This window comes from Micrasema longulum, unplaced genomic scaffold (genome assembly GCF_059751315.1).
Source record: "Micrasema longulum isolate JH-2025_06_02 unplaced genomic scaffold, ASM5975131v1 h1tg000082l, whole genome shotgun sequence".
In the NCBI taxonomy this organism is placed as follows: Eukaryota; Metazoa; Arthropoda; class Insecta; order Trichoptera; family Brachycentridae; genus Micrasema; species Micrasema longulum.
Window position 1 is genome coordinate 10704 of NW_028277288.1, and position 26261 is coordinate 36964.

Genomic DNA, 26261 nt, shown 5'->3' on the forward strand with positions numbered 1-26261 from the left:
CGCTATCACAACCATTAGCATTCGGTGGCAAAAGGACTTTAACAGTATTTTTTTTAAAGTTCTAGGGCAATTATAAATATTTTTAAAAATGTTTTTGAATACCAAAAAAGTTGGACACCCCGCCCACTTAAAATATAATCGAATCTAGTTGAAATATTTAGATTAACATCACTAATAGAAAGGTATCTTTCGTTGACATTGTTAATTTAAATGGCTGTCTAAATATTTACTCATTAACAGTTTAATGTTTTTAAAAAGTTAACGTCATTTTCGCGCCATTTTATTTACATATGTCAAATGTCAAACGTCAAACCTTGTATCTTGTACAATCTCGTGTCTTTAATATGTGTCATCTGTGATGCCACAATCCGTGTAAATCGTGCAAAGTGTCAAAATATCTGTCAAATCACAAAACACGCAGTTTACTTAGATCGGCGTATATTAGTATTAGTAATCTGTGGCTTGGCGCATTATAACTCTCATAGTTTACTAGAGTTTTGATTCCATTTTTGAATACATCAAGTATTGTTTTATCTCTCCAATGTTTCGTTTTTTAAAGTAATTCACAGGATATCAATTTATACGATTGATTTATCCTTTTCATCTTCTCTGTTTTTACTTTAAAATGAAGAAGTCTTCCTTGAAGGTAAACCACTATCTCAAATTTTCTTACATTTTATTAGAAAATTCAAACATCAAACACAAATAAATGTTTTCAATGAATTATTTTAACAGCTTTTTTTTATTTTTAGAATTTATATCTGGACACAATAAACTGTAAGACTGTTTTTAATATCTTGTTAATGTATCGTACTGCCTTTTTTCCAGTTGAAAAATGTTCCCAAATCACAACCCATTATATCTTCATTCTTTTCAAAACCCAAAGAGAAGAAAAATACTCTTTCAAATGAAGAAAATAACATAAATCCTAGTGATATTGCTAAAATTGGATGTTCAACAGATAACTCTAGTTCCTCTCATTTTGAGGATGATGGTAAAATGTCCAAGTCTGCTGAAGTTGACTGTTGTAGTGTAGGAATTTCTAATTTAATTACAATAAAAGGAAAATCATTACTAGTAAAGGACATTTTTGCAGTTGACAAACAGCTGTCTATGAATGATGAATTATGCAATAAATATTCTAATAAAAATTTGAGTGTTTCAAATTTATTACTCAAAGGAAAACATCACAAAAGCGACGAACAGTGTGTACCTGACTACGTGTCGCCATCGAAAAAAATAAAACTTTCTTCCGCGGCAAATAAAAAAATAAGAGCCACCGATCTGCCTTGTTCAAAATTAGAAGAAAAATTTCACAATGTATTGCCAGAAAAAGAAAGAAAATTATCATCAGTACTTAACCATGAATATAATTCAAAGGTATTGGAAAAACAAAAGACTGCTGAAATAGAATGCGACAGTAATGGAAGTGCAAAAAATGGTGCAGAGAAAACTTTTGCGGTTTCTAAAATTTCAGAAGAAAATTTTAATCTTGATGATCTTGGAAGTTTTTTTGAAGATAAGTGGGAAGATGAAGATTCTGTACTTGTAAGTATTTTTTATCAGATACTTTAACTTGTTAACTTTAATTTAAGAGCTTGTCTTTATTTTTAGGAATGTAAGAAATGCATAGATTTTTGTCAAAATATATAACTCAAATTTTCTTTACTGAAATTGGAATATTTGTACAAAATTTAAAGTTGCCTCCGATAGTAACATGGTACCATGTTACTGATAACATTTTGTACAAATATAAAATTTTAGAATAGGGAATTCTAGTTTACACATTCTAGAAAATTTGCTCCGTGAACCTCTGATCTTTTACATGCGTACCAAGATTTCCACCCACAAGCCACCAATAGAGACATGACAGGGTGCCACATGGGTCAAAATATAAGCTATTGATTATAGAAAACAGAACATGGGAACTTTTTAAGTGAAACATTTTATTTACAGAAACCAAATTTAAACATGTAATACAACTTAGTTAACATTTCTTAAGGGATCTTTACCTAATAGATTCTAGAATTTGCAAGAGCGAGAACTAAAATACACTGCCAAAATGAAATACGAATATTGACTCTAGATTTCAATTTAAACAGTCCTAAAAATGGTGGAACGACACTGCAAAGATTTGTGAAGATTGTTCTATGGGTTTTGACTCATGATTCATTTCCTGCTCGTCGTGTCATCATCTTCTCTGAGGAATCTGGGACTAGGTTATCTAGGATAATTTGCTCCGTGGAAGAGTTTCAGAATGATTTCATGTCTTGAAAGTTGTCCAAAATATCGATGATATTGAGTCAAATTTAAAGGTTCAAACTCGCATTAGTCCTTCAGATTTCATCGACACATTATACAAATACATATTTCATTTCTTTCCAGAAAAAAAATTTCATAGACTAAAACGTCGACAGATTTTTCATTATTAGCATTTACCTATAATATTATGTATTTTTTTTTTAAATGCTCACATTTTATTTAGTCATGTTTTCAGGAAGAAAGAGAATTTAAAGAGGATCTTGATTTGCTAAAATGGCAAAGATGTGAAGTTCTATCAGTAACAATAGAGAGTCCTACAAAAAAAGTTATTACCCTTAAATCAACTTGTAATGAACGAAAAGCAACATGCATCTTAGAAGGCTATTGGTTTGTTTACTTTCATTTTGTATTATTTTAATGTCAACCTCACCGGGAATCAAACCTGAAAACTCTTGCATGGTAGGCAAATTCACTAACCATTGGACCATATGGACTAGTGTCGAGTCACTCATACAAGAGACACTACAAATGTTGTTCACACGAATGCAAAATGTCCCGCCATCACAAAAAATAAATTTTTAAGTGCTTTGTCCCACTCGAGTCTCGTGCGCAATATACATCAAATACACATACATTCAGCTGACGAGCGGACCAAATGGTGTATTTTAATGCATTTTGTGAATGCAACATTTGTGTTTTGTGTGTGGTGTGTGGGTTTGTGCCATGTATCATACACGATCGCGTCCCCCCAGATCGCAGTCATTCATTAGCATTTTGGATTATGTCACAACTCATACATTTACATACACATTTTACATTAACATTTCAATACCTTAATACAATATTTGAGTACCTCATATAAACTCATTCTAAAGTCGTTTTCTTAAAAAGTATTCTCCCTTGACCACAACGCACAAAACAAAAATCGCTGAAAGGCCTAAAGAACATCCCGATAAGTGAATTAAAAAAATGTTTTGAACAATGGAAGGATCGTTTGCAGAGGTGCGTTGTGGTCAAGGGAGAATACTTTGAAGGTGATCAAAGTTTGGTGTAAAAATATTAAAAAATAAAGAAGTTATGACGAAATTCACGTTTTTTTTGGGTCCCTGCTTGTACATTGATAACAAATGTTCCCAAAAATACACAATTTGTAAGGTAGAAAAGGAGCCGAGGAAGGAGAGAAGAATAGGTTAGAGTCGAACATTGCTAAAGGAGGGAAGAGTGAAATGGTTATAGAAAAGGAAGACAATTTGTTACCAAAAAATAATAAACTGCAATATGTAGCACTTGATTGATCTGAAAATATTATAATAAATTAGGCTGGAGTCTTCTGTGAGTCCTGGCGACATAATCTCAGTCATGGCCACTCAGGGGCCCTCGGGGTTCTTGGTCGGCAGCTCTGGGGGGCTCCTTGTGGAACAGCCAGACTTGCTGGTCTCCGGCACGGCTGTGGTGGGCTCCCTGTTCTGCCCGAGGAAGGCGGTCCTGCAAGACAGGTTCAAGGGAGTGGACAGCGGAAACCGCGCAGTGAGTCCATTTTAGTTACTTTTTTTTCATCCATTATTACTGTCATTGGCTGTTTTGAGCAGTTACTTAACACCATTCGTAACATTCACCATTTTGCCTTTATTTTAACATCCATTTTCTTAAATTCCTTTATCTGTTGATTTTTGTGAAGTTAAAGAACTGAAACCTTTATTGATGCAAAAATTTTCACTTAATACTAGGCAACGCTTGAAAATATTTTTCAATTTTGTACTTCTTTTTGAAGTTCAATTGATTTTTTAAATTTGTTAATAGACTATTACTATTACTAATCAAACTAAGCCAAAAAAAAATCTGTGTGTATATCAGCGCTTTGATTTTTTAAAGATTTGAAATTACACCGCCATTGACATCACAAGTTCTCTACTGTGAGTTCTGCTGATTGGTAAATTGGCTTCCCCTAAACCGGAAATCTATCTCAAAACTCTATCATTAGTCGGTTCACAAGAACTCATGACGGCATTCAAAGTAGTTTTTTTTATTTATTTTTCATAAATTTTCAAGAAACTTTGCTGTACAATTAAATGCTCCTATTTTTACCACGTGTAAGAAAATATTTTTCATATCCATTCCATGACATAAACTAGATTTACCCCCTAAGAGTTATTAAGATTAATGTTGCCGACGTAAAAGCACATGCACCAACTTGGCGGCCCTTCCTGGGGCTTTAATGTAGCATAGGGGGCTTCAGTATGTGTAAGCGATGTACCACCTCCTCAATAAAGACCAGTATTTGTCACTTTCGGGGGTGGTCATCGCCATACTGAAGCCCACATATAGATTAGAATTTATAAAAATATTTGTATGCCCATAATATATTTTTATATTATTCTGTATGAGTGTTGATCGCCGCGCGGTCGGCGGGGAACTGCGGCCGGGTAGCGGGAGGGTGGGGACCTTATACGTGGCGCGAGAGAGACCGATAGAGCCGGCAAATGTGCTCGCTATCTCTCTCGCCGCGTGATTGGTCAACCTAGTACCGCCCGCTATTGGCCTAGCCCGCCGCCGCACGGCAAAATATGTTGTATATATAGCCCCGCCGGGGAAAAATAAAGTCAGTCATCTCGTCACACTACTAAGGCTTTTTACTCTCCACCTCGTCTCCCTGCCTCGCTTCAAACCGGACCTCATCGCCACCTGTATTCGAACACCGCTACCCCCTGGACTTGGAACTCGGATACTCTTTGGACTGGATTTTGGACCCCGGATAATTTGGACCCTTGGCAACTTCCCCGGAACACACCCCGCCGTTCCCACCGACGGAGAGATACCGGCCTTACAACCCGGTCGCCTGACTCAGGATTGCGGCCGCCAGCGCTACTCGCTAGCGACCCCGCAAGGGATCTCTAGGCAGCGATACCTCCCCCGGAGCTTATCGTTCGTCGGCCGAGGCCCGCCTACGCCCGGCCACTCTGCGTTTGACACCAGCGCCTATAGAAATACAGTTCTTGTGACGGGCGCGATTGCTACGGACGAAGCAGTGATCCGCCGCGTCTGTTACAATTAACATATTACAACAGAGATGGAGAACATTTTAGAGAAGGAAATACAGAAGTCTAGGCTTTTACGGGGCTTTTGACCAGTCATTGGCTGGTTTATGTGGCCAATTTACACACTGTAGAAATAAAATTTTACTGGCCCCATGTGATCGGCCATTCGAGCTTCGGTTAATTAGACCCCGAAAACCTAGAATTATCAACCTTTTGGGTAGTATTAGAAACTATATGTACAAGAAATTGTCATAAAAAAAGCCTTGTCACAAATTAAAAGTGGGAAATAGAAATTTACCCTATTATAATTATGTCAAATATTTATTTTTATTTTTAGATGGTTATTGGTTCTCTTGTGCACGAGCTGTTTCAAGTCTCCCTATCCAAGAATCTGATTACATTGGAAGAAATAAAGGCGGAATGTCGGTCTATGCTGAAAAACCAGGATTGCGTGTTTATGCTCTATGGTGCTGATATGTCGGATGGTGAAGCCATAGACGAAATGATGAAGTTCACACCACAGATTGCTAGATTCATAGAGAAATATGTTGTCAAGACTGGAAACCAAACAAAGAGAAATGTGGGGTACTTAAATAAGGTATTGCATCAATATTTTTTTGTAGTCTGTCAAAAAACTGTAGGAATAGATTGAGGGCACTGATGTTCCCGTAGTTTTCCTCTTATAGTAACACTAAAAAAATCAGCACTGAAATATAGTTTTATGACCTTGTCAAATAAATATGAAAGAACTTTGGAAGTGACATATTTTCTGTAGTAGTTTAGATATATTTGTAATGTCAACTAATTTTAGAAATAAATAGTACTAAGCTTTATTATTTTTCAACGGACAGCCCTATACAAACATGCGCAACGAGGTTCTCTGGGTTGCTATGCCGCGTGTTGTATGCACGCTTTACTGTCATTTTTGACTGCATTTCAGCGTCCATCACCAGGGTTGATATTACAGTCGAACTTGACAATTACGAGGAAGATGGGACCGACTGAATTTGCTTTACTCACTACCAGCAAAAGCTTTTTTTAATCCAATCGCCATTGCATATTGTCACCAAGTAAACAAATAAATATACGTACTTATAATTCATAAACTTAGATAATTTTTGGATAAAACTGTTAAGGAAAATTGTGTTGGTTTGGACATGTAGAGCGAATGGACAGCGAAAAAACGGCTAAAAGGATCTTTGATGTGAATTTTGGTGGATGCAGAAAAGGAGGAAGGCTGAAAAAGACATGGCACGATCAAGTCCATTAAAAACTTGAAGCTGGACATGTCAAGAGTAGGAATAATCAGCGTGCATGCATGAGAAGATATATGAATGTATAGGAAGCGAGGTCTGTATGTAAAGACAGAATGATACGGCGTTCTATCCTCTCTGCCTACCCCTACGGAGAAACGGCATGATGGTTTATTTTGTTTTTTGTTTGAAAATTACAAAATGTTTACATACATACCATTTTCTAAATTTCAAATGCAAATAAATAAACATTTGTTTTTTTTTTAAACAAAATAGAATTGTTTTTCAAGAGAAGCGTTCCAGGCTGGTTTTTCTATGGGATGTTTTTTAATGATCTGTTTTTTTTGTTATATTATTATGTATTAAAAGGATGTACATACAGCGTTGTAGCTAGGGCCATGGGCACTCCTGGCAAGGTTTGAATTTTACGCCCCCGAGACTTATTTTCTTGGAAGAAAAAGAGAAAAGAAAGGTGTGGGTCTGCAAAGTACGCCCCCCTTAGGGTTGCGCCCTGGCAGCCGCTGTGTACGTATTAAAATTATTTTTTTTGTTCTTTAGAGGCCTCCCCCTGAAAAAACCGAATGGGATGGAACTATTGAGAGCATAGTCGATATAGAGGAGAACATTTGGTCGCCCCATATCGGCGTCAAGGGAAAGATTGATGTTACAATGGAAGTGACAATACACGTTAAAGATGAAAAAAAAGGTATCTATTTTTAAATGTTTTTTTGAGTCACGACAGGCCAGGAGGCCCAACTACATTACTGAATTACGACACAGAACGCCCTCACTGGAAATTGAATCCGGAACTCTTGGGCTGCCGTGTTATGTTTAGTTATGAATACGTATTGTTACAAATGGCATAAAAAAATCATTATCTAACACATGTTTACTACTGTTCATCTCGTTTGATTTTATACCTACCATACTTGAGGTTCCGGTTTTGATTCCTGGGAGGGTCGACATAAAATATTTGTTTTTAAGGTTTTACTCTGCAATATTTCATTGTCCCTCGACTGGCACCTGAAGTGTAAGACTGATTACCTTATGATTGAGATACGCTGCATTTCAATGCAGTGCCCTTTGCACCATCAGGTGCTGTAAGTTTGATGATGTTTACCGAGTCCCGCCAGAATTAAGAATACCATTCTGTTTGTAAAATAGAACCAGAATCCTGAATGAGTTCTCAACTCGATGTCTACTCTCATGTTAAAACCCTATAATCTCGAGTTTGATCCTCGCAATATTAATTTGAAAAGCTGATTTTATTCGAAAATTTGTTGCCAGCATTGTTTTTTTAAAGATACAAAAATTATAGCGGCACAACCACAAAAGATTGTCAATGAATATGGCTCATATTCTAAAATATTTAATTTCATATTTTACATATATACATATATAATTAACAAAACAATCATGAGCACTAGCCACAGGACCACTGCCTGATTCTTCTTTAGTAATTTATTTAATGTGCTTTGTCATTGTATAGTATGAAATTATGAAATATGTATTTGTTTTTATAAGTGTATTTATTTTTATTTCCTCCTATCACATTAATGTTAATAATAAATATTGTGTAACATGTAGATATGTATACTTTCAGTACGGAGACTCATGCCCCTGGAGTTAAAGACAGGTCGAGCCAGTGTATCTTCCGAGCACCGCGGTCAAGTCATCCTCTACACCATGATGATGGCCAACCTCGGCTCTACCATAGAACCGCACGATGCCGGGCTGCTTCTGTACCTACGGTAAGATATAAAGGAAGAGACATTGCCTCGCTATGGTTGGCCTTTAAACTTCTGAACGGCTTAATTTATGGAGCGCATAAAATTATATGCATCCATGATCACTGTTTTTGGGAAAACCAGTGGCAAAAAGACTATTTCTTTTATGTTCAATGTGCAACTTTTGGGTAGTGAAAAGTCTATTCAATTTATCTTAAAATAAATAGTCTTTTAGCTACCGGTTTTTCAGCAACCGTGACATGGGCAGTGGCGTTTTTTCTTTTAACCACTTCATTTGTTTTCTCTAAAAGCAGGACCGATCGTTGATGCCTGTGGGGGGATGATTGGCCTGTTGAACAACCTACCAAGAGAGGTGTACCCTTTCCACGCTCGGATTAAGAGTTTTAAACTATTCCTTCCTAACTACATATATCTGTGGCCTGGATCTCTAGTTTCAGTGCTGCAGAGCAGCGTTTATTTAATAATTTAAAATACATATAACAATTTGTTACCCACTAAGTATAAAGACTTTTCGGTGGGACACATTTTTTTTTTCAATAACAGGTTTATTTTACATTATTTTATTTATATTACATAAATTTATTTATTAGCAGGCACTATAAAGTATTTAGAAGATATTTCTTCAGTTCTACAGTTAGTTAGATAGATCTTTCATGTTAATGATGGTTTGTGGGAGATCATTGAACAACCTTGGAATAACGCAATTTAATGTTTGCTCTCCGAACTTATTTGTAATTCCAATCTATAAGGACCAATGTCGTAAATCATAATATTACAGAGGAGTAATTATTTAGTAATTTTGTGATGTTCTAATGAACTGTTCGAGGTCTTTGATAGCAAATATTAATAAAAAACATTACAGCACATGTACATGTGTGTATAAAATACTTGAATATATAAGTCTACAAAATGATGGCAAGAAAAATATGAAATCTGACATTGGCCGTTCTAGATCCAAGTCACAGATATATTGTGATGTGTATTGGGGATTTGGTTGTCTTAGTTGACATTTTACAGAACAAGTCCGGTGGGTCATTTTTTCTTTTGAAAATTTTGAATTAGGAATTGTTAACTTGAAGTGTAGTGGATTTTGTTAACTTCGTGTCAGGGCGGATAAAGAATGTAATTCTGTGCGTGAAATAGAACCAAAACCCTCGTTGAGAGTTTATGATTCAACGGTCCCAGGTGGAAAAACCCTCCAAAAGGAAATACATAATTGAATTATTTTTTATTTAAAATTCGCAGGGAATCAATTGAAATGCATGAAATATCGGCCGGACATGCAGAAAAACGAGATCTCATACTATTAAGAAATGAACTTGCGCGCTATCTCTCTAAATGGGGACAGGGTCGAAAAAATTCTCGTAAAACTGAAGAGTCCTCTAAACAAGCCCCCGCTGCCACAGACAAAGGAACTATTGAAAATTCTAGTCACAAACAGAATCCCAACATAGCTACCGAAGAGGAAAATGAATTCTTATCTATGGATCTGCAGAAATGCTTTATGAAGGACGATATGCAAGAAACAGAGTGTAGTGACTTGGCAATAATGGAGTTGCCAGAACCAATAAATCATCACAGTGCTTGTGGAAAATGTCCCTATCTTACACTCTGCTCTATTCATTTGAGGTAGGTACTTTTCATAAATACTAAAAGACGTGGTATAGCAGGAAATTAATCTCAGACCTTTGATTCGGAGACCATGACACTGACACAGGACCACAATCTGACTCAATGAACAAGTTCAGTGCTACCAGAAATTTGATACAAAAAAATGTTTCCTAGTAGCCATTTTTTCCAATGTTTAGTATATTTTGACAGCAACGGGGTTCTTCTTTCAACGGCAGCGACGGCAAATCGTGACGTCACAGGCGGAGTAATTTCAAAATTACATTAAAAATTCAAAGTATCTTCGTCGGTAACCCGTAATTAGACATGTTTAGAAAAAAAAATGTTGACATATTCTATTTTCCATACAGAAAACTTAATTTTACTTACTAGATAAAATTGAAGATAAATTTAAACATCCCATTAGAATACAGGCTCTAGTAAGTTAAATTTTTTTTTTCAATCTTTACATGAAAAAAATTCACTACAAACCAGGAATGCGTAAAGAATGGATCAAGGAGGAGTTTACTACTACTATCTACTATCTTTGCTTACATAACATTGATTACATATTATTTCTAATTAGTGCAAGCAAACTCAGTCTATCGGAGAATCATCCTCTGATGAAGCTTCAGCCGCAAGCGCTGGGGCACCTTACTGGAGCCCACCGGGAGTATCTCCTGCACTGGACTGCTCTGCTCGCCCTGGAGGAGAGGGACCGCTCGGTGCTGAGTCCAATGAAGGACATATGGACAGTGCCCCATGCAGAAAGGTGACTGGCTTACCACAAAATAATGAATCGCTATAGCAAAACGCCTGTCTCATGCACGAGAGTTCTGTGACCACAAAATTAAAGTCATCGACAAGCCTGATATGGGTCTCTTTGTTGTGGTGCAAAAATAAAAGGAAGTTTTGTCTATGTCCAAATCTTTGTAGACTAATACTGGATTTTAACCCTCTTTTATGTTAAACGCCGACTTAATTACACGCTTATAAATTGCGTCTGGACGGATGATAAATACAGTTCTGTGTGTGAAATAGAACCAGATTCCTGGACCAAAGTTTTTTACTCGATGATTAACTTCAGGTAAAAATCCTGAAAAAGAAAAACTAGTGGGAAAAGTCCGCTCGTAGTGTAGTAGTTGGCCTGTTCGCCTACCATATTTGGGGTCCTGGATCCGATTTCTGGAAGGGTCGATATGAAATATATGTTTAATAAGGTGGTTTTACTCTGTAATATTTCTTTTTCGCTGGACTGGCACCCGAGGCGCAAAACTGACGATCGAGATACACTGTATTTACTCAACAAATAATAATGGTTTATTAATAAAAATGTAAATAAAGTGTTAAATAAAAAAATAAACATGATTACCTACTAGTTAATTTATTATAAAGTTGTACAATATATATACCATTTATTATTTTAGAATGTTTTTTAGTAAGTTTTAAGATTTTTGTCTACCTAAATCCAGTAACCATTTTATTACAAATTTATTTGATTGAATTCAGGTCATGGTTTTGTACTTGGGTAACATATTAAATATTTTGGGGCCCAGAAACCTGAAATTTCTTTGCCCGAATTCAGAGTTTGTGGTAAACCCCATGACCCATCCTCTAGTTTGACTTCTGGTAGTGTGGGAGTGTTCCTTTCGGGATTTGGTAGAATAATTTGCTTTTACAAGCATAATTATTCTAGATATATATATAATTGCAAATGCAATGGTGCATACACCATCAGGTATGGATAATAGTTTAATGATGTTGATGACAAATTATACACTTTCAAATTGCAGAGAAAAGCGAGGCAAATGCGTCATCAACATGGTGATAGAGGGGACTGTAGTTCCTGTTGGAGACCGCTTTGAACATTCGCTACAGAGAAATCTCAAAGGTTTGTAGAAACTATTTTGTGTAGGTTTGATAATTAAAGAATGAGACATATAACTGATCAACTTGCCTTCAAGTAACAAATTATCAAAATATATTGTACTGCGATTAGCTCCTGCCAAGTAAGAATATGTGTTAATTTGATACTTAAAATAAGTATTACAAAGAAACAGGGATTCATTGCAACATTGTATGTTTATTTTATTCATTACTATCGCCAAAAGGTTGACTGAGTTTGACTCTAGCAGATGACCTTCTTCTCTTGTCATCTCACACGTGCGTTAATCGTCACCGATCATATTTTGTTTTGCACGAGCTTTTACCCTAAATTTTTATAAAAAATACCATATCTGGTAAAACCGTGGCATGAACGAGATAGACTCTTCATGGCCCATCCACTCACTTGAAGCTAGCTCAAAGAAACTTTAACTTCCTGGCTCCGAAATTTTTTAATCAACTTCCGGCAGCCATAAAAAACTCCACAAGTGCCAATGTATTTAAGAAAAATGTTTGCAATTGGTTGCTGCACATCGATAGGGACGAGGTTGTCAATTTTTTTAAAGTTCGAGATTAGCATTTAGCTAACATTTACAAATCTGCTTTCCTTTCATACTTTTACTTTTATTTGCTTTTTATATATCTTGATATTTTTATGTTTTTTCATTATGTATTTTTGTATTATTTGATTTAGTACGTACTATTATTTGGCATATGATTTATTGCTCCTATTTCTTATATTTCTTACTATAGTATTGAGTGAGTTTCTAGAAAACGTATCTCAATTATCATTTCAATCATGTTTTTATAGATATATTCTTTTTCTGTTGATTTCAATGATACTCTTTTTTTTAATACTATTATATTTTACTATTATTTTGTGGATTTTAATAATACCATTATTTTGTATTTTTGATTATGTGTGGTTCTTAATTTGTATAATTTATATTTTAAAAATTATTTCTTATTATCTTTTTTGCATTGTATTCTTTGGAATTTTATTATTTATTACTTATACCTTTTTTCTAGATTGTTATTCTATTGCATCACATGTCATTATAATTTAATCTAATTCATTTTACTATGTATTTTTATTGTGGCTTGACACGGGCATAGCCTAAAAAGCCTTAATAAGCTCATTAATATTTAAACTAGTGTAATTTTGAATGAATAAATGAATAGCGGTAAATCATGCGACTGGAAGGAAGGAAGGAAGAGGACAGTGTACTATACACGATCCGCGCAGTGACGGCGCATGTTCGGGTGTGTAGTTCCCTCGGAACTTAGCATCCTGACAGAATATTGGATATATGTGATTTAGTTACGTACAATATGTGTATAAAATGATGGTGGATTTAGCGTTCTGATCTGGTTCCAATGTGCGAGCTGTCGTTGCACATGTTATCGCTTGTTTACACCTGCGTCAGATATACAGCGTGTATGGTAAATCCTGTCACATCCGAAACCATGATGATTGGTATGAGTACGAAGACATAATGGCATATTAAAAAAAATAATAAATTTTAAAAACCAAATGGTTGCTTACTTCTACAGATAAGAAAACAGGAGTGCAGAAGGGGTATATAGCTCTGCTCTCTGAAGAAGTAGGCAACCCTTTTTTTTATCAATTTTTTAAATTTTGAAACTCTTCTAAATTATTTTTTTAAATATGCCAATATGTCATCTTGCTCATACCGATCATTGTAGTTTCGGATGATAGGGTTTATCATACACGCTGTATCATAAAATAATATTATTAAGCATAATACTTATATTACAAATTTACAATATGTAAAAAAAATGGTCTGCCAGTGTTTTTGGTCTTAAGCTGCCTGTTCAATGCAGTACCCTGCTTGTGGAAGATAATGATATATGTATAAAGTTTGTGAACAACAAGCCGTCAGTTTATCATCCATTATTTTCAGAAGAAAACCAGTTTAAAGACCTCCAGCAATCTCTTTTCCAAACCGGAGAATATGTCGTAGTTAGCACTCAAGGAAAGGTGGCTATCGCTCTCGGCACCATAACACATATAGACACGCAAGTTATCACAATACTTCTTGACAGGTAGGACTCTTTTTTTTTTCTTAATCTGGGGGTTAGTTCTAAGTGTCCTTATTTTGTATAAAATTAGCCTAGTCAACATAATGTAGACATTTCTTTCACTACTTCATATTAAGATTTATTTAATGCTTATTATTAAATATATATACTTTTTTTTTTTTACAAAACTTTAAGGTGACTGACCTTTCCATTAATGTAATATATTTAGATATGTGTATTTATTTAGAATGCAAATAGATGTACAGGTTAAAATGTTATATATAGAGAGACTATTTTTATATATAGAAACAGGGACAAAACAAGGAGATAGTGGGAAGAAAAAAGAAGGAAAGTGATGAGGGGTGGTGGAGGATGAATGAAGGAGAGTGGGAGGGGAAAATTGCATTTGATTTGATGACGAGAAATAATTTAATGTTTGTAACTTGTTAATCCTAATTACAGTCTATAAACATTTGAACAAACTCGAAAAAATTATGTTAGGTCATTAAAATATCCTTGCCTTTTTATTGAGAGCTATTCTGGCCTGCTGCAGCCTGCTTAGGTTGTTTGATCGTTAGTATAGCAAAAAATCTAAAGCAATAGTAAAAAAATTAAAAACAGAAGAGTTTTTGAATAATAAAAGGAATACTTTTTCAAAACTTTCACTATTGCTATTAATTTTCAACTATTCCTAATGATCAAACAATCCGGCCTTACAGTTTATATGTAGTATTGGATATATGAATCGTTATTTAGGAGTACTTTCAGATGCCTAACTCATTTTGATCAAAATCTGACATAGGAAACCTAACTATAATATATTTTTATTTGTTAACAATAGAAATTACTGCATTTTACTTAATCTCTAGAGCTTTTGTTTTCAGCACTACAGTTTTTTAATTATTTTTTTTACACTATTTTTACCTAAGAACTATGAATCTCTATTTAGTGTATTATTTAATCGCAAAAGTTACACATAGCATTCTTTTTGCAGATTTTTCTTGAAAATTGCAGGACTTAATGACAAAACAATTGTAATGGATTTAAATGTTATCAAAAATGTTAAAAATTCTAAAAAAGAAAATTACATGGAGATAATTTTGCCTTTTAATATAGTGATTGGCGAGTTCGCCTATCATGTCTGAGATCCTCGGGTTCGATTCCTGACAGGATTGACGTGAAATATTTGTGCTGCTGTATTTCACTGTATTTTTTTTTGCAAATTTGAAATTATTGTTTTTTTTTTTCTTCATTTAAGTGTGCTTATTTCAGAGATTTGTCTAAAAGAAATTCCGCCTCTACTGTGTACCATTTAGACTTGTACGAATCCCAATCTCTTGTGATATACAACTTGACCAACTTGGGCCTACTGATGGACAATACCGAAATATCTGCTAATTTGAGAAGGTACTTTTTTAGATTTTTCATTAGAAAAGTAAATTTAAATTTGCAAATCGACTGGAAACAATCCCATCCACTTTCAAAAGATGTTTCTACGATAACTCTGTTTAAATCCCGACTGAAGACACATATCTTTTCTCTTCCTTAATCTCTCCTCTTTTCCTGTCCCTTTATTAGTTTTTTCCCATTAAAGACTAGTATCGATATTCATTAATTTATATATATTATTTGTATCTTAGAGGATAAATTAGGGCACTACTTTTTGCTGTTTTGAAGTTAAAAATGCAGAAATTATCGCAATAAGCTATTTTATACATTAATAAAACACCAAAGTCCACTTTCATCATAAAAATTCTTTTTTAAATTGAAATATAATATATAGTCCACTTTGTTTTAGTGCCCAAAACATAAGTAGTCCCAGATACACAATTTTAATATGTACTTTTATTATCAAAATAATCATTATTTTACTTTGAAAGTTCTTTAAAAATTGAAATTTTCTCGTTTGGTTTAAAAGTTATCATGTTTTGAAAAGCACACAATCTTAACATCTTGTTTCCTGACCATTTCATTCAATTTGACCCCCGTAGTTTATGCTCTAAGGTACAGATTTTTTCTCTTTTATTTTCTCTGATAAATTTTGAACATAATAAGACCTTTTATTTTATTAGCTGGTTGGATGAAATTGCCATTTGGCAATAAACTTGCCAATGTACAAATATGAATGTACGAAAGTTCAATAAATAACAATATCTTTATGTGTTTTTAACCAAATTTTTATCTTAGTATTGTGATAGACAAACAGGATGCCACATTCGAAGACAAGATCTCTCGCAAAGTATTCGAGAAGGGAAAAGAAATCCTTCAAAGATTGAATCCAGTTCAGCAAAGGGCCGTACTTAAAGCTTTGGCTACCAAGGACTACATTCTCATACGTGGCATGCCTGGCACAGGTACGGACAAAGTCCATTAAGTTACGTAACCTAACATTTCTTTTTATTCGTAAATATGAAGAATATATGGAGGAACTTCATGCTAAATGTGTTTAAATCAGATTTAGTCCAACTAAATGTTCTATTTATAAACACCCGTAAGAATATTACTGTATCTGTGGACTGTAATGGGAGGCCTTCTCTGTAGAGATTTATTCTTGAAAGATTAGATTTTAAATCGGGAGACCCGCAATAATGCACAAATGCTTTTATACAGAAATAACAAATTTAGTCCATTTCAATCAAATTCGTTGCCTGGCTGAGAACGAACTATGTGTCGTTTTTAGCCAGAAAATATTAAAAACATTAAAAATGAATCGATAAATCTGTGAGGGAATAAATTAATCAATACCTGAAAAATAATAAACATTAATAAGGTAGAACAGTTTTTTAAATGTGTTTTTAGGTAAAACTCAAACTATCGTGGCGCTTGTTGAAGTTCTCGTACGTCTGGGGAAATCTGTCCTCATCACCAGCCAAACGCATTCTGCTGTAGACAACGTTCTTGTTAGGTATGTATTTATTCTGCCAAGTGATGCCCTTGTTTTGTGATTTCTGTGTGTTATTTTAATAAGGCCTTGTGTATATCTGGAGTAACGATTACAATCGATAGGTATTGAAGCCATATCTTAACAATTAGCATTTTTATTTTCTTTTATTCAGGAAACATACAGTACGGTTACATAGTTTCATATTTTACACAGTTAGACTTAACTCTAATATATAGACATAAGTTATACATATTATAATTCTTCATATATATTTATTCTTAACACTATACACTAGTAATGTTTTTATCATAACTCTAACTAAATTTTAAAAGTTTAAATGGATACTGAAGAATAACCTACAATATTCAACTGTCATCGTATGCACAAAAACGAATTACAATAAAAAAACAATTAGCGAATCTTTGTTTTTTTAAAACCCACTAAAGGATTTATACTGTATTATGGATTAAATATCAATTCGTTTCGATTAAAATATCAATATATTAATTTATTTTAAAGCAAATTTACTTTCAAACCACTGAAACATAAGTATGATCAATTAATTACTTATTATTGTAACTTCCGTGTTAAGACATACAAAATATATTCGTTATCTCTTTCTCACACATAACGAGTGCGTATATTGTCACCTCCCTTGGACTGTCGTAAGTCAAATTGATGTATTTTAAAGAATACTAGCCCTTATGAAAAAGTATTGAAAGACTAAATTGCATTAATGAAAGCTGCAAGATTTTACTGTAATCGCAAGTGTAATTTTTCTAACGAGATTCTAAAGTTTTAGGTTAAAGACGTATTTGAATTAGTGATTTTAAAGTGAGCAGAGTAATCTCGTGTAATCCAGTAGTAATAATTTTGGCCAATAGAGGCACAACTGGTCGCTGTATGGAATATATAAATTTACTTACCCAAGAAAAGTAATATATTTTTTTGGTGATGTGTTTTTTCCTAATATACGATGTCAAAAAAATATGGTAAGCTGCATGTAATCGATTATAAGGAGCATTCGCCCCTGGTAGGTACCTATACAATATTTCTAGTTTATGCATAAGACAATGAATTATTTTCTGATGGCTTCTTACAGCGTTTGTAATCACTCCCCTAGTATACTGTAAAAAAAAAAACAGTATTAACATAGTTAATATAATAACATATTATGTATGTTAATAATAAAACTTCCAGACTGCTGTCTAGTGGGGTGAGCATGCTTCGTTTAGGATCATCCAGTCGGGTGCATTCTCAGCTGCTACCGTACTGCGAGGTCACCCTTACACGGAACTGTCACACCCCTGAGGAGTTACATCAAGTTTACAGTAATGCTGTAAGTACATATTTATTTAAATCTTATTTAAATCTTAAAATAGGGCACACATATCATACATATTGTTATGTGTGTTCTAATAATAACATTGCAAATATATTTAATTCATAAATTGTTTATCACATATGTCTTGACCATTATTTTAAATTTTGATATGTTTTTTTCTTCATAAATATTTTTTTCCATTTCGTAATACTTTTTAATTGCTTTAAATAAAATTGAATTTTGTGACTTTGCCTTTTTCCTAAATGGAAGTCTAATTTTGTTCTTTTCTCTAGTATTGTGATGTGTTCATGCTGGTTCCGATCAATTTTTTTCCAAAATTCTGTTTTTTTATTAGAGTTTATAATTTTATGAACAAATATCATTGTATTGTAAAATATTCTTTGTTTATATGTTAATAATTTCATTTCATTTACCATCGACTTTACCCTCGTATATCTGTTTTTTTTTCAAAATGATTACTCATTATATTACATAGTCGGGTTTCTGGTACAAGTTGATAACTACAAATTTTCGAAAAATGAGATGTCTTTGTAAATGGTATAAAATAATCTTTGTTTAAATAGTAAATAAAATTGTACTTCATATTTTATAAAAACAAAAAATTTCATTTTTTAATATTCAACTCGCAGTTTTATTTTAATAGTTGATTTAAGATGAGCTTTTAACTTTATAAGTCCAATATCTCACAACTATTGCTAAATTATAAATTTAATAAATTATTGCATATATTTAATCAATTATTGCACGGTCATAAACACTTCCAACGTTTTATTCTCCCGACGCTATATTATCATCATCATTCCATGTCCATTTCCTAGTTGGAGCATATGGTGTCCACTAAAAGCCTCGAGACATCTCTGTCAGCCACCAGCTCCTGTGCATCCTCCCATATCAGGTTTGCGTCCTGTAGTTCTGACTTTAACTGCTGATGAACAGTTACCAGCGGACATCCGAGACGTCAAGAACCTGATGCCTTGTAAAGTAGGCAAGCGTGGTTAAGGCATTCAGGAGGCATCCGCAGTATATGGCCCAACCAACCATTTTGCCTCCACTTGATGACAGTTGTCACCGGAGTTTGCTGCATCCGTTCTCTTATCTCTTCATTCCTCAAAAAGTTTGACCACCGCACACTCAAGAATAATTCAATTACTTTTAATTTGTTATAGTCAGTAGTTGGTGTGACATGTCTGGGCTCCGGACACTCACTTTTCACCAAGAGAACTTTTGATATCTGTATCGTGGACGAGAGCACACAGGTATACTATTTTTGGTTCAGTTACTCTATTATTTGTAGATATTTAATCAACATTTTGTCAAATGTGTACGAGGAAAATAAGTTCCTTTCGCATTTCTTGGCATCGCTCTGGGATGACAGTTCCGCGGATGCATGGTACTTACCCTGACCCATTGAAAAAGGAGTTGACACCATTATAAGTTAGCTGACTGTTGTGTACGGTTCTTGCTGCTTGATCCGAACAAAATTGAAAATCCTGCCACTTGTGAGATGGAGTCTATAATTCGTTTCCTTAATGCAAGAAATTTTAATCATTTTGAGAAGGGAATTTATTTATTCTGTATACATAATCGACCGGAGGGCTTTTACTAGTATGCTACATAGATAAAATATATAAAGTAAGAAATAAAATACAGAATTTGGTACATTTATGTATTTATTCACAATATATTCATTTGAACATTTATTGAGACACAAGTTCCAACTCCATGGAACCAAAGTCCTGTGTTGACTTGGGACGAATATATGTTTAAAAATTTTGCAGTCAATTTCACCATATTTAATACATATAACAATAAACATCATAAAAAAAATTGTGGTAAATCAAATGTAAAAAAACATGCAATAAAAAAACATAAAAAATATATGCAAAAATAAAAAACAAAATTGAAATAAAACCAACTCAAATATTTGAAAAACCATCAAGGAGTTTCTCACTCAAATCCCCCCCTAAGGAAGAAAATATTCAAATACATATTCCTCCACATAACTAGTAAGAAAATAAAAATTACATGATATACAGAAATATTGTAACAAAATTGAACAAATCAACATAACTTGTTAGTAAAATTGTACACAGTTGTAAGCGGACAGAAAAGAAAATTGTAAACAAATTATTAACATGCTTTAAAATGCTTAAAAGTAAAAGTATCTGTAAAAAAGAGTTAAAAAACAGTAATAGAGAGGGAATATGGGAATCTAGGCATTCACAGGACTTATGACCTGTCATTGGCTGGTTTAAATGGCCACTTAATACACCGTGTAACATTCACCATTCTGCCTATGTTTAAACATCCACATTTATTCGACTTTTCCATCTGTTGACTTTTGTGAAGTTTTTAGTTTTTAACCTTTATCATGTGGGGGGGATTCATCCGGCTGAACCAATTCATCTACTAGGCAACGCCTGAAAACGATTTTCCAATTTTTGTACTTCTTCTTATACAAGTTGTCTTAAGCCCTGTAAATGCTTAGACTTCCATATTCCTTTCTGAAAAATTTTTCCCTCTCTGTTGCAAGAAATTTTTATCTAATCATTTGGACATACTTAAAACATTGTTGAAATTTAAATCAGTTCACATTCATCAACAGATCTCCGAGGTGTGCAGAGAAAATGTGACGAGTGATTCAATGTTAAGGAGATGGGTGAGACAGTTCAAAGGTCAGATAATGTGCACGATGGAGTGGGTGTCCATCTTTGATCAATGATGAACTAGTTAGTCGATTTATTGCTGTCATGGCACTGCGATGCTAAAATATATAGAAATACAAACCGAGCTTCCTTTTTGGACCTCGATCATAGATACATGTAAACAATTATCTTTTCAGGTTCTTCAGTGTTCTGTATTACGGCCACTGTTTGCGGCTAAAAAGTTTATTTTGGTTGGAGATCCTGATCAGCTACCGCCCATAGTAAGAAGCAACAAAGCTAAGTTAGTATATTTTAAACAAAGTACGATGTGTGTTCGGAAAATAACGGGAATTTTTTAATTTTGCGGGTTTGGAGAGTCCGAATGTCAAATTTTTAAAAAATATGTGGTATACATGCCCCTGAAGTGTGCTAAAATTTTACTTTGTCTGTGGCAGCCGCTAAGGTTAGACATGTTTTTATGAGCTTGATGATTTTCATTGGTTAAAAATTAATCAAAGAATTTGTATCAAATTTTGTGATCGATCAAAAACGATCGCCGAATCACAATCAGAGAAGTCTCTGATGATGTTGACATATAGATTGGCTCATGCCATGAAATTTTTTCTAATTTTTTGTGTATGAAACGCGTTGCAGCAAAATTTGTTCCAAAATTTCTGAATTTCAAACAAAAACACCGGCAAATGGATGTTGCTTTTTAACCCGTTATTTTCAGAACACACCTCGTAGACAAAAATAAGTATTTTAAACCTTGCAATTAAGTCATTAATAGTGTATTGTAAAAAGCACACGACAAAAACAGACTTATCAACAAATAATCATTTTTACAGGAGAGCAAAAAAAGAGTGAAAACATTTATAACATTAAAACTCGTTTTCGTTAAGTACATGATGAGAAAAGGATACTTTTCTTTTGTCTCGCAATTGGATTGCAATTTTTTTCAAATTATTGAATTTGTATATAAGGGTAAAGTGTCCACTTGAGACAAAATAGTCTCGAGACCAGACTCACAAATGTATATGGGCCTGAGAGCACTCTCGGAGACAAGTCGTCACTGGTCGCCGAGACTACACGTATCGCAAGTGGACATGCTCATTTCTGCACTCGAGACCTAGTCTCCAGTCTTCCGTCAATTTTAGAAGAGCTGAGAGCACTCTCGGAGACAAGTCGTCACTGGTCGCCGAGACTACACGTATCGCAAGTGGACATGCTCATTTCTGCACTCGAGACCTAGTCTCCAGTCTTCCGTCAATTTTAGAAGAGCTGAGAGCACTCTCGGAGACAAGTCGTCACTGGTCGCCGAGACTACACGTATCGCAAGTGGACATGCTCATTTCTGCACTCGAGACCTAGTCTCCAGTCTTCCGTCAATTTTAGAAGAGCTGAGAGCACTCTCGGAGACAAGTCGTCACTGGTCGCCGAGACTACACGTATCGCAAGTGGACATGCTCATTTCTGCACTCGAGACCTAGTCTCCAGTCTTCCGTCAATTTTAGAAGAGCTGAGAGCACTCTCGGAGACAAGTCGTCACTGGTCGCCGAGACTACACGTATCGCAAGTGGACATGCTCATTTCTGCACTCGAGACCTAGTCTCCAGTCTTCCGTCAATTTTAGAAGAGCTGAGAGCACTCTCGGAGACAAGTCGTCACTGGTCGCCGAGACTACACGTATCGCAAGTGGACATGCTCATTTCTGCACTCGAGACCTAGTCTCCAGTCTTCCGTCAATTTTAGAAGAGCTGAGAGCACTCTCGAACAGGGCATCGCTTTTTTTTCATTTTTTGTCTTTAAATCAATTGAATTAATTTGGTTAAATGAGCGTACGACAATGGACAGATTAGGAATGTTTTCAATTAATAAATGTTTACGAGAAAAATGTTGATTTTATGGAACGTTAACCACAAGTTGTACAAGAATCGTGACAAGAAAATGAGTGCATGTTTACTACATCTAAAAGCAGTTCAAACTCCACTGCAGACATCCGAATAAAAAAATAAAATTGCTGTGCATCCAATTGAGTTGAACCGGCTCCAAAGAAGATCCACGCATTTCCTCACCCAACACTTTTTTATTTATTTTCTGTTTTTACACAGTCTTATACGCAATTAAAAAAGCTAGGACCTGACGCAAATCCATTTTGAAAAATAAAAACACAAATATGTGTGATCAAGTCACACAGTAGACTGCGTGTTGATTCTCTAGTCGACACGGAATTGTCGAGTCTCCCATACCTATCTCGATACATCAAGTGATCTCAAATGAACAACATCCTGAGACCGATCTCGAGACTTTATCTCGAGATTTTATCTCAAGAGGACACTTAGCCTAAGGTTTATGGAAACTTATTTTTTAGGTCTTTAGGATTAGACGAGAGTCTGTTTAAACGTTTGGACAACTCCCAGTCTACCTTCTCTCTCTGCCTGCAGTATAGAATGAACAAACCCATCATGGGGCTGGCCAATGTTCTCTCTTACAAGGGTCAACTCGAGGCCGCTAATTCAGCTGTGGAACTTGACACCATCAAACTCAATAAAGAAGTATACATATTTACTATCCATTATTCAAACAAATTATTCTTTGTATTCTCTTTCAACATAATATAATATATCTACATTCAACCCTCCTATAATGCGGTATTCTTAAAATGCAGTTTTCATAAAACATGAAGCGAAAATTGAGAAAAACTCTCTTAGAACACGATTTCCAAATAACATGTTTTTCGTACAAAATACATCCAACAACGTAAATGATTGATGAAATTACTTAGTATCGATATACTGGGCAATATTGTGAACTGAAAATTCTCAAGATCAATTGTAAAAACACAGATTGAATCCTACATTCAAGCACAAGACTCTCGGTCCTTTTTTAAAAAGAACAACAATGTTTAATACATGCAGATATTATCATAAAACTGCTAAAATGCGTTTTTTTATTCTTATTCCAGATAGTGAATATTTCAATACCAGATGACACATGGTTGCAACAGTGTGTATCGGGTTTGTTAGATGATTCTGTTATTTTCCTGGATACTGGCAACACTCACAAAAAATGTCTGGAATATAATACTCGGAATAATCGGAAAATGGATAAATGTTCCAATATATATGAAGCTGCTTTGGTCATGAATATTATCAACAGTCTGCTTGCGGTATGTCATACTTCAAATATGAATCAATGTTCTATCACTGAGATGTCCCCACGTGGTATTAGTGAGAAATTAGTTTTGTCGTTACTATCGCTATGAAAAAAATACGACGATCCGTTAGTCTATAGCGACGTAGTATCGTTGTTTTGTTCACAAATCCAAAATCCTACTACAAAACCAAAATGAAAAGCGAACCAAACTAACCATAGACAAAGCAAGTCAATTATAGAATTTTAAGAATCAATTTCAAATTAATTATTTTTGACATCCTACCTTACACTCATTTCCATATAATGTTGCTAACCGTTGACATATTATATATTTTTTTCTTTACACTTTTTTGAATTCGGGATGAAAAATAAGTATCCTATTTTACTTCTTACCCTTCCGACTATCCCTTTGCAAAAAATTATGTCAATCGGTCGTTCCGTTTCCGTTCCGGAAACACGAACAAACAAACGAGCACACTTTTGCATTTATAATATTAGTATGGATTGCCTAAAATGTGAGACAAGATGTGGTAGAGCGAAGTTTGAACTTCGAGCCTCTTGATCCAGTGTCCGTTACATAACCACGGGACCACAACCTGTCTCAATAATCTCAGATAGACCCGTAGAGGTAAACTGTTCATTTAAAGGAAAAGTGTGCACCATTTCTTTGATCAAACATAGTATTTTTAGTTATTCAATTTGCATCTGTGTTAGTGATTGTGTTATTGTAGTTTTTTTTAATTCTATTAAAGGTGGGAATTTTAAACAGCGACATCGGTGTAATAGCTCCCTACAGAGACCAAGTAGCCCTTTTAAAAAAATTATGCCTGGAAAATACAAAGGATTCTTCTGAACAATATAAAGATATTGAAGTCAATACTGTAGACCAGTACCAGGGAAGAGATAAAAGTGTAATTATTTACTCCTGCTCAAAAAGTAGAGATCGTCAGCACAGTGACATGCACAAATCTACGGTAAGTGTATTTACCCATATTTTATGGAATACCTCGCAAAGATTTACACATTCATAATATGTATATGTAGCGAATACAATAAATATAATTATTACCTTATAAGAGGGAATTGGCGCATTTGACAATTTCGATAATATGTGATTCCCATTTAAGATTGCAAGTAATCACAACTCCAAGATCTTTTTGTGACGATACTGCTTGCACTTGATTTTCATCCACGGTATATATTATTTTCGTATTCCTAGGGCCAATGTGTAGGACGGTGCATGTCTCAAGGTTGAGCATTAAAAGCCATTCTTTTGTCCATTGAAAAATCTGATTAAGGTGATCTTGGATTTGCTAGTGGCTTATTATTGGGTTGGCAAACAACTTTGTATCGTCAGCAAAGAAAGATATGGGCGTACGAATTAGTTCTTTCAAATCAGTCAAGTAGATTCCAAATGCAATCGGGCTAACAACTGACCCCTGAGGCACCCCGCTCAGAACTGTGAGAGGGTCTGAGAGGTCCATTGATAGTTTAATCAGACACATGTGTCATTTTTTTGTTCACCTCCGTTACATAAAAATAAGTTAATAAAATTAGGTGATAGCCGCTAGATAACGACACCGCTCTCTTTAAGTCGACATCTCTGGTCACTATGAAGACGGCTGTTTTGTTACGCCCACCGCATCATGGCATATCATGGCTGCTAGATAATGGCATTGCTTTCTTAAGAAACCATAGCTTTAATCATTGAACGTCTACTTAATACTGTTTGATATTTCTTACAGGAAAATGAAATTCTGGATGACCACAGGCGCCTGACTGTGGCCATCACAAGAGCTAAACATAAACTGATCATAGTTGGCGATATCCAAACCCTTCTTTCTTATAACCCCTTTAGAACTCTGATTAATGCTCTCAAGGCTGATAGTTCATTGGGACTCGTAATTCCTCTCCTGGATTTGGAAGCGAAGCAACAATTCAGTTGGGAGACTGTCATGGGTGTAGTTTGATGATATTCTGATTATTATGTCATCAAGACTGGCATGGCTTTTACTTGTTCGATAGAGGATGGAACGATGGATGAACTATTTAGGCGTGTTAACACGGCACCACCTAATTGTCCATTTCCAAAGTTTATCTTGTCCATTTTGCCTTGTTTTGAGATATTCACAATAAGTGTGTATATTAAAATCTGTATTTTTAATTCTAAAAACAAAAATCTAATTAAATTGAATGAAACACAACATTTCTAAAATATTATACAAAGATTTTAAATTATTTATAGATATATGATTTTTGTAACTGTTTTATGATAGACAATATTTTTTGGAAAAGGGGAGTATATGCACAAGATGCGTTTTGGAACTAGATAATGTTTTTTAGCCATTGTTAGACTGTAAAAGACTTGTTTAAAAAAAAAAATGGTTGAAGATTTATG

The 26261-nt window shown here is 34.6% G+C and overlaps 1 protein-coding gene across 1 annotated transcript; it reads left to right on the forward strand.

The window, feature by feature from the left end:
- Positions 1-286: 286 nt before the first annotated feature.
- On the forward strand, positions 287-26245 carry Dna2 (DNA replication helicase/nuclease 2). The gene is made up of 21 exons (XM_088233421.1): positions 287-646; positions 829-1548; positions 2498-2649; positions 3582-3789; positions 5635-5895; positions 7109-7256; positions 8154-8301; positions 9544-9927; positions 10493-10678; positions 11700-11797; positions 13716-13857; positions 15106-15240; positions 16021-16187; positions 16633-16738; positions 17918-18056; positions 19229-19318; positions 20905-21008; positions 23079-23262; positions 23673-23876; positions 24616-24837; positions 25609-26245. Exons 1-21 carry the CDS (start codon positions 626-628, stop codon positions 25831-25833), a joined length of 4044 nt encoding a protein of 1347 aa, XP_088089547.1. The 5' UTR covers positions 287-625; the 3' UTR covers positions 25834-26245.
- The last annotated feature ends 16 nt before the right edge of the window (positions 26246-26261 follow it).

Excerpts from the sequence above, each read along its gene's own strand:
- Dna2 (XM_088233421.1), top strand. The coding sequence starts at position 626 with ATGAAGAAGTCTTCCTTGAAG. Across the intron at positions 3,790-5,634 it reads TGGACAGCGGAAACCGCGCA|ATGGTTATTGGTTCTCTTGT; the intron begins GTGAGTCCATTT and ends TTTTATTTTTAG. Across the intron at positions 19,319-20,904 it reads TCGTGGACGAGAGCACACAG|GTTCTTCAGTGTTCTGTATT; the intron begins GTATACTATTTT and ends TTATCTTTTCAG.